This window comes from Pongo pygmaeus, chromosome 1 (genome assembly GCF_028885625.2).
Source record: "Pongo pygmaeus isolate AG05252 chromosome 1, NHGRI_mPonPyg2-v2.0_pri, whole genome shotgun sequence".
Classification (NCBI taxonomy): domain Eukaryota; kingdom Metazoa; phylum Chordata; class Mammalia; order Primates; family Hominidae; genus Pongo; species Pongo pygmaeus.
The window spans coordinates 91,518,656-91,528,545 of NC_072373.2; the positions used below are offsets into that span (position 1 = coordinate 91,518,656).

At 37.9% G+C, this 9,890-nt stretch overlaps 1 protein-coding gene across 1 annotated transcript; it reads left to right on the plus strand.

Annotated features, from left to right (window-relative positions):
- Window positions 1-7,879: 7,879 nt before the first annotated feature.
- LOC129012825 (olfactory receptor 6N1) lies at window positions 7,880-8,818 on the plus strand. Its single transcript, XM_054448906.1, has one exon. The coding sequence runs from the start codon at window positions 7,880-7,882 to the stop codon at window positions 8,816-8,818; it is 939 nt and encodes a 312-aa protein (XP_054304881.1).
- Window positions 8,819-9,890: the final 1,072 nt, after the last annotated feature.

Consider the following 9,890-nt stretch of genomic DNA (forward strand, 5'->3'; position numbering starts at 1 on the left):
TTTATAATTAACTGTCTAACGGTTTTCCAAAGACTAGTGCTTTTTCGGTCCCTCTGCTGTGGTGCAATGTGGGGCATGTGTAGTGAGAGTTCATTCAGCCTGGGCAGGTTTCCTGAGCTGTGGGAATGGGCTTGTGATGAACCCCAGGCTTCTGTTTCTCATTGCTGTGTGTCTATGAGTAACAAATCTGCTTTTCTTGATTTGTTGTGTGTTTTATCTCAGCAGATTCATGAACTAGGTAGAGAACCTTTGCATGTATATGTATGTCCTTTACTCCAAATCCTCCCTGCTGTCATCCACACTATTTTATCATATATTTTTGTAAAATAAACACACAGTACATTGCTACTATTTTTGCTATATACAGTCATTTTCTGTAAACAGTGGCAGTAAAAGACACTGCAAGAGGGAGAGAGATTAGTGAGTACTGAGGAAGTCAATGGAGCTTCACGTTCAAGAAATGTGATACCATAAAAAAGACAGGCAGTTATGTGCTGAAGTCTGCTCATAGTTTTTGGAAAATGATTGACAACTTATTAGAAATTCTGTGGAACCAATAGCTTGGAATCAGATACAGTGGGAGTATTAGCACTATGCCAATCAGCCAATGTTATAAATCAGGACCTTTTTAAAAACGGCAGGCTATGTCAAAGCTAAACAATGCAGGCACTAAAGTGGTAAGGACAGATTTAATCAGTAATATACAAATATACAAATATATATACACACACACACAAACACACACACATACACAAACATAGACATAAATTATTTTGGTAGCCTTGAATTTTCTCAGGCAGGCACTTAAAGAGGTGCTAGGATCGTCTATGGCCTTGAGCTCTTAGAAACTATGTTAGTGTTTGTTTAAGTCTTTTAATACGTGTGGTGGGGGAGGGAAGGCGGGGAGGGTGGATGAAATCATTTTTGCTGACAGTCTATAGATTTTGTAAGCCAAGGTTGAGGTTTAGTCAAAAAGAGAACTAGAGTTCAGTGAAGTAGAGAATCTTTGTTAGAGGAGTCGGTTGTTAAACACGAGTAGAGACAGAATATCATTTGGAGGAGAGGGTAGCAGAATTGATGGACGTATTTTAGGAATAGAGGATATTCTAGTTCACAGAAAAGAAGTAATTGAAATGAAACTGACAGAGGTGGAAAATTTAATTTAAAAGGTAGTGGTTATTTAGCTCTTAATTGCCTTATAGGGATTTAGAAAACCTGAATAAACCTCTAGTCATTAAGTAAATAAAATTATTACTTAAACTCTATGTATACTAGTCAAAAAACAAAATAGTACTTTGACTCAAAAATTAAGTTATTAGTTAAAAATCTATTTACCACAAACAAAATATTAAACACTTGAAACTCAGTCTGAAAAAAAAATCTTCCAGAAATAAATCAGGAGATAGAAAAATATAAACTTGGATGAAGAATATTGAAAGTGTGGGTGGGATGGAGAAAGTGACAAAAATTATTTAATTCTTCTCATAGTTCATATTATAGTTTGTAAGTACTTTTTTTTACATTATCACATTTGATTATTAATTTTATCTGAGGAAAGTAAATCTTCTTTACATTTTTTAAATTTTTTATCTGACAAGTAAGAATTATATCTGTGATGTTTTGATACATGTATGCAGAGTAGAATGATCAAATTAGGCTAATTAACATATTTATCACCTCACATATAGTACTTATTTTTATTTTGTGGCGAGAGTATTTAAAATCCACCCTTCTGGCAATATTGCCAACCAAGGCTCAATGAAGTGCCTAATGTCTCATAAGTATTTGGAAGAATGGCTGGGATTGAATCCAAGATTCTGAAGCAGCACTCTTTACAGAGCAGATAACACTAGAGTAGAGAGGAGACTGCAGTGTGTAAGACAACATATAACTACTAGAGCAACAGGCAAGATTAGGAGTCGGCCTTGATGGTATTTATGTCCCCAGTGTCTCCCTGTCCTCACCCTTTCAGGGTCAAAGAACGTCAGTCAAATTTTATAAAGATCCTATCATAATTGAAAGTTGTATGCTTACTCCCAAGTCATGCAGTACAGGAACCCATTTGAACCTAGTTTTCACACCAGTTATTGTTATTTACTAAAGGAAGTAATTGCCTTGAGACATGTTCTATCTCAACTTGGACTGGTAGTTATTGTTGTAGTAACTAATAGGTAATGAAGGACTACTGGCTAATGAACTTGCTGTATGTTAGTTCCCTTCCTGAGAGAGCACTTTAGTGACCCCAGGAGGTCTGCTCAGAAGGCCCATGGGCTTCTGCCTCCATAAGGTCCCTATCAAGAATCCAGGTTTTATGGGAGAAGAATTTGTTTTATGGTTTAACTTATTCCCACAGGTTCCATCAAAGTGATAAACTTCAACCCCTCCAGGCCCCAGGAGTGGCTGGGTATACTATTGCAAAGGAGACATAGGAAGTAAGCACGAAGTTCTCTTCGAACTTCGGACTCTGAGCAGTGGCTGGGCTTCCAGAGTCAAGCTCTAGCAGAACACTCCCCACCAACAATCTCTAGGTAAGACTTTATCAAGCAGGCATTTTCATCTTCACATTCCTTCTTAGTCTGATCACTAAGAGACCTAGAGGATTCAGAAATAGGGAGAGGTTTTTGAATAATCAGGGTCCATAAAACACATAATTGAAACACAGAAACTATTTTTAAAAACAGATATTCTGCTTTTCAAATGCTACAGTGAAGAGTCTGGCTTCAAAATTAGTAAATTGGCTATATTTTTAACTAACTGTGTAAACTGAAACAAGTCTTCTCCCCTTTCTGGATCCCAGTTTTTGTTGTTGTTGTTGTTTGTTTGTTTGTTTCTTTTTTTAAATGAAAACATTGAGTGTGATAATCTCTAAAATTGCATCTCCCTTCTTACCCCCAAATCTTTGGCCCTATGCCTAAACAATTATGAACTATGAATAATGCAGCTGTGGTATCTGAAGAAAAGAATGCAAGGCATATATTCTAAAAGCTTTCTAGAATTAGGGGAATAAACTATGATTTCAATGGACCTAAGTAAGATAAACATAAATTTGTATATGTGGTAGGTTTTATGAGAGCCCTGATTCCAATATCAGGAATAGCAGTAGATGAGTAACTGATGAGTTAAGAGCTGCACAAGTCATCTCAATTGCCCTCTTTTTCATTACCCACCATAACTCTTATATATCAGGCATTGTGCTAAGTGCTCTAGGAGGTAGGACATAGTATGAAGTTTCCTCATTAATTTCAAAAAGCTCACAGAGAGTTGCCTTGGAGTGATAAGACGTATGCCTGGAAAATAATGGCAGTGCATTACAGGATATAATTGGAGGGACAGTGAGAAAGTACTACTGAGAATTTAGAAGTGTGAAAGAACAGTATTTAACTTAGATGGTCAGGGAAAAAAATGACAGACTTGAGCTAGAAAATGGTTCAAGTGTCTTCAGATTGACAAAACATAAAGCATATTTCTAGTGAGGGTACACTGCAAAGAAAGGAGTCTAGGCTAAATACAGAAACCCACCTGGCAAACACTGAAATTACTATAATGGTGATGAAAAGAATGTTTGAACACATGACTCTGGACCAGAACAATAGGGTTGTTTCACAGAGCAAAACAAAGAATAATGGTGAAAGCCAGGTTTCTGGTCATTGGAAAGGACAGTTGTAAACTAAAACATTTCAAAAATGGAGAGAACTGTCTTATGGGTCAGGAAGCTTCCAGTGCTGTAAATCCAGGCAGAGGGTCGATGCCCATTTGTGGCAATATGCATTCCTTTATGAGTGAGAAGATATGAGTTTTTGCTGGGCTGAATCAAAATTAGAAACATAAGTACAATATGAAGTTTGATACACATGATTTATCCTTCTATTTTAGCCTTCCTTTTGTGATATTTAAAGGTCTTTTCTTTTTATGAGCTGTTGGAAATATATAATATATTTAAGATATTCTAACAATCCAGTGAAATCCAAAATTATGGGGGCCACTGGAAAGTGATAGTTCCTAAAGCTTTTCTCAACACTAACTTAAGGTTTATCAGTACTAGAAGTTACAATCATAATTATAAATAATAAAATAAATTTTTTAAAAAGGGAAAACCATCAGTATTTTTTGCCATCTTAAAGGGGGTGTGAAGAAGAGAAGGAAATGGTTCAAACCTCTGAGAATTGTGAACTTGGAAGATGAGGGAGTTGGGGGTGCTAGTTTTCTGTGGAAAATAATACTTGATCGGATCCTGATGACTTGGATTGCTTAGGCAGAGTATGGAGGGAGTGAACAACAGCAGGTCATTAATGAGTGATGATACAATGTATAGTGTGATAATAAGTCTTTGGAGTTACGTGGAAACTTTACCTTCTGAGAAACGAGACGACAAGATACTGGCTTCTCATATTCAATCTTCTGACCAGCCATCCAAAGATCTGAAAATTTAGTTAAGGGCTCAGAGTCTAGACAACTCATCTGTGAGTGGGACTGGAGGCCAGAGAAGGAAAGAGGCAGCTCTAGAATAGAACCTTTCATTTATATTTAGAAGGGAAGGAATATAGAACATCTAGAAAACAAGGGTCTGAGAAGAAGTAGAAATTTAGGGATAATCCTTTATAGAAGGCAGGTATGAATCCAAGACTTGAAGGAAGCAGAAGGCAGAATTCGGCAGTGGATAGACATGGATATGCAGTGAGAAAAACTAGGACAAAGAAATTTTGGATAATAAAGTAATTATTCTGAAGCAAAATCACCCATATAAAAGTTTGGCCCAGAAGTAGGTGTCTGGAATCTTAGTAGAGAAACATCCTATATTAAGTCTTGGATTGAGAAAGGCTTTTGTATATGAGATGGGCATGCTCCCTAGGTTTAGAAAAATAGCAAGAAAAATCAGAGTAAACAAAGTTAGTTTGGATGAATTTCAGGATCCTGGAGAGGGAAGAAGTGATAAGAAGACTGGAGGGCAGAAAGAGAAGACTCGGTGACTTTCATAACTCTCTGCCTTTGCACAGGCACTCCCTTTTGCTTCAAATACTTTTTTTTTTTTTCATTTTTCCATCTAAAAAATTCTGACAGTTTCTTCACTTCACATAAAAATTATATCTTCTGGCAAAGCATGGTGACTTATGCCTGTAATCCCAGCACTTTTAGACGCCAAAGCAGGTGGATCACTTGAGCCCAGGAGTTCAAGACCAGCCTGGGCAACATGACTAAACCCCATCTCTACCAAAAACACAAAAATTAGCCAGGCATGGTGGTGCATGCTTGTAGTCCCAGATACTTGCGGGGCGGAGGTGGGAGGATTGCTTGAGCCCAGGAGGTCAAGGCTACAGTGAGCAGAGATCCTGCCACTGCACTCCAGGCTGGGTGATAGAGTGAGATGCTGTCTCTAATAATAATAATAATAATAATAATAATGAATTATGTGTTCTATGAAATATTTCTGATTTATCTCCATATCCAGCCCATGGCTTGTAACTCCTACTGCATATGCAAATTAGCAGTTATCTTAATAGATTTGCATATTAATTACATAAATATTTATTGAGTTGTAACTATATTTCAGACATGACTCTAGGCACTTGACATACACCAGTAAACAAAATAGAAAAGAAAAAAATCTTTGCCCTTAAGGAACTTATACTCTCAAAGAGGAGAGAACCAATAAACAATAGGAATAAGAAATAAGTACATTTTACAGGTTAGAACATGATAAGTCCTCTGAAAAAAAAGTTAAAAATTAAGTAGAGAAAGGTAATAGCAGTACAGAATATGGATGTAAGGATGGAGGCACACTGCAGTTATATAGGGTGGCCCAGGTAGTTGAGCTGGTGAAATTTGAGCTAAGATGAAATAAATGAAAGAGCTATCCAAATGGTGAAAGAGATTCTAGAACAAGGAAAGAGCTACAGCAAAGGTTTTAAATGATATGTCACTGAACACATTTGATCGATGGAAATGCAGAACCTAATTTAGAATTCAACAGGATCACTCTGGTGTGTTGAGATGAGGCTACAAGTGGACAAATGCAAGTAGAGAGATCTGTTAGGAGTCAATTACAGTAAGAGAGGTGAGATAAAAGTGACTTGGACCGAGGTGGTCAAACATAGTCAGTTCCTGGATATATGAGAGAAAGATAGAAACAAGGATGACTGCAGGAGTTTAGCTTGTCAGTTGAAAGATTGCAATTACCATCATTTGTGATGGGGAAGACTAGGGGTAGAGCCCCCAGGAGTTCAGTTTGAGATGGCTCTTAGACTCCCAAGAGGAGATGTGAGTAGGCAGTGAAATATATGAGTCTGGAGTAGCGGAGAAAAATATTGCCTGAGATATGGATTTAGATGTCTTCAACACATTTATAGTGTTTAAAGCTCTGGTATTGGATGGTATAGAGCAGAGATGAGTTTATATAGAAGAGAAAAAAAAAGTGTAAACACTGACCATGGGCACTGTGACATTAAAAGGGTGGGGCATGGAGGAGAAACTAAAGATGGAGAATGAGAAGGAATGACTAATAAGATAGAAAGTAACCAAAAGTATAGTACCCCGAGAATCAAGTCAAGGAAGTGTGTGAACAGGCTGGATAAATCAACACTGTCAAGAAATATAGATAGTCCAAGTAAGCTGAGGAATGAGAAATGACCATTGGATCCAGGAAATCTTAGATAATTAATTAATGTCTATGAGAAAGGAGGTTTTAATGGAGTGGTGGTAGTGCAAATCTAATTAGAGTGGGTTTAAGAAGAGAGGCATTAAAGCCAATGCGTATAGCTGACTCTTGGAAGAGTTTTCTTTTAGGGACATAGAAAGAAATAGAGCAGTGGCTGTGGGATGAGTAAAGAGAAAGAATTTAAGGCTCTTGCTTTTTTGTTTGTTTAGTAAATGAGAATAATAGCATGTTTTTACATTGATAGAGTATTCCATGAAAGAGTTGTATAATAGTCAGTTGTTTCTCTATACTATGTATTAGAATATTAGTTTGTTAACATCGGGTGCCACATTTTATTTATCTGTTTAGTCCCTGTTCTAAGTATAATACCTAGAGTACTGAAAATAATCAATTATTGTTACATTGACTTCAACACAGTAGAGCATGTATATTTAATATCTACAGAAGCAATAAACCAGAAAAGAGCATTTGAAGTTTATAGAGGAGGAAATGGCAGGAAGAACTGATGAAGTGGCCACAGTCTGAAGTTGAAATGCAGAAAGATAGATTTGCCTCTTGTCTTTCTTTGGCTTTTTTATTTACTCTAGCCTTCTTATTTTTGACTGGAGCTCTCACCAGTGTCCAAAAGAGGTCTAAATTCTGACCTACAGGCCCCTGAAAGATGCTAGCAGACCTGAGTTCTCATAAAGGAATAGGAGGAAGCAGAAAGGAAAACAATTGATTCTTTGGTAGCCAGAAAGTTGAAGAAGAAAACAAATTAAAATGAGAAATTAGAAAATAATATTCAAATTATATATATTTGGTCCAGTACAGTATCAACATATTATCAGTATAAATGATGATTTTTACCTTAGACGAACAATATGTGTAAATGTTAATATATACCTTGGATTAGAAATGCTTAAATTTCTAAAATCTATATAGATTCTATTGAGAAAGTCAACTGAGTTACAGGATGGATTAGGAGGGCCAAAAGTGAGCTGTGTTAATCAGGGAAGACTAAACATAAAGGTGAATAGTCTGAAGGAGGCTGTTGACAGGAAGGGCAGGGAGGGATGGAATTGAAATGTTGACCTCTCAAAGCATTTACTGAGAGGGCTTTACTCTGGAGGTGACAGAAGGGAGGGGAATAGTAATTTGAGGGTTGCCTTCTTGTTAGAACCTCTATAGTTCAACTTTCTTTCCTATCCTTCCACACTTCACATCTAGGGACATGAATGGTGAGCAATGGACACAGGGAACTGGAGCCAGGTAACAGAATTCATCATCTTGGGCTTCCCCCATCTCCAGGGTGTCCAGATTTATCTCTTTCTCTTGTTGCTTCTCGTTTACCTCACGACTGTGTTGGGAAACCTGCTGATATTCCTGGTGGTCTGCCTGGACTCCCGGCTTCACACACCCATGTACCACTTTGTCAGCATTCTCTCCTTCTCAGAGCTTGGCTATACAGGTGCCATCATCCCTAAGATGCTGGCAAACTTGCTCAGTGAGAAAAAGACCATTTCATTCTCTGGGTGTCTCCTGCAGATCTATTTCTTTCACTCCCTTGGAGCGACAGAGTGCTATCTCCTGACAGCTATGGCCTACGATAGGTATTTAGCCATCTGCCGGCCCCTCCACTACCCAACCCTCATGACCCCAACACTCTGTGCAGAGATTGCCATTGGCTGTTGGTTGGGAGGCTTGGCTGGGCCAGTAGTTGAAATTTCCTTGATTTCACGCCTCCCATTCTGTGGCCCCAATCGAATTCAGCACATCTTTTGTGACTTCCCTCCTGTGCTGACTTTGGCTTGCACTGATACGTCTATAAATGTCCTAGTAGATTTTGTTATAAATTCCTGCAAGATCCTAGCCACCTTCCTGCTGATCCTCTGCTCCTATGTGCAGATCATCTGCACGGTGCTCAGAATTCCCTCAGCTGCCGGCAAGAGGAAGGCCATCTCCACGTGTGCCTCCCACCTCACTGTGGTTCTCATCTTCTATGGGAGCATCCTCTTCATGTATGTGCGGCTGAAGAAGAGCTACTCACTGGACTATGACCAGGCCCTGGCAGTGATCTACTCAGTGCTCACACCCTTTCTCAACCACTTCATCTACAGCTTGCGCAACAAGGAGATCAAGGAAGCTGTGAGGAGGCAGCTAAAGAGAATTGGGATATTGGCATGAGTTGGGGCTGAGAGTAGGCCAAGGCTGGGCCTAAGGATATGGTGGCGCCAGGGATCAACAGTGGCCAGAGACAAGAAACCAAAAATTCAGTGCTTTTCTCTGTGGGGTGCTGGAGCTGCAGCAAGTGCTGACTGACTTTCAGTGTTATAGTGACCTTCATACTGTCTGCTGGAGCCACATTCGGCTTGAGACCAGAGACTAGGGAAAGTACACATCCCTTCAACGTGATGTAGTGCAGTGATTTTCAAAACTCAGATGTTTATGTATCACACTTAGGATTTTTTAAAAATCTGTGTCTTACCTATTATATATATATAGGAATTTTTCAAATTTACTTGACTTAATATAAATATAGTCAGTCATGTCCTGAACAAAATGTGCTAAATAAAATTTAGAACATGAAATTCATGATGTTTTTCGTACCACTTGCAATCATTTCATGTGGAGAAAACTGGTACAGTAGAAAAAAGCATGTTTTTTGAACTCACATATATCTGGATTTAAATCATATTTTATCCAGTCACTTGCTAATTACTTAATCTTTAGAAAGTAACTTAGCATCTCTAAGTCTTAATTTCATTATTTGATAACAATATTTTCTTGAAGAGTGTTTTGAATATTAGCATTAAGATTTGTAAACCACAGTGCACAGTGTCTGACATGTAGGTGATAGTAAATAAATAAGGACTTATTTTTATTTATTTTATTCTGTGAAGACCTCTCATCATTACTCTGAGTCTTAGAACAATATCTAGTAAAACATAAATAAACAAAAATACTTTCCAGGTATTTTCCCCAAAGGAAAGGAGCAAACCAGCCAGAAGGAATACTTGTATAGTACACAAGTATACTATACTTGAAAAGTATAGTTTGTCACAGTTCTGTTCTGACAAGTTTCATGTACCTGTCTTAGTGGTCCTAATATCTATGGCCAGTATGATGTATGAAAGTATAGGAGTTGAGTCAGTGGCAAGAAATAGGATTACTTTTTACATCGAACCATTTCTTCATTTAATTGTAAGCTAATGATTTCCTGAAACGTGTAAAAAATAATTCTAAAATGTAGCCTATG

Coding starts and splice junctions, on each gene's coding strand:
- LOC129012825 (XM_054448906.1), top strand. CDS start 7,880: ATGGACACAGGGAACTGGAGCCAGGTAACAGAATTCATCATCTTGGGC.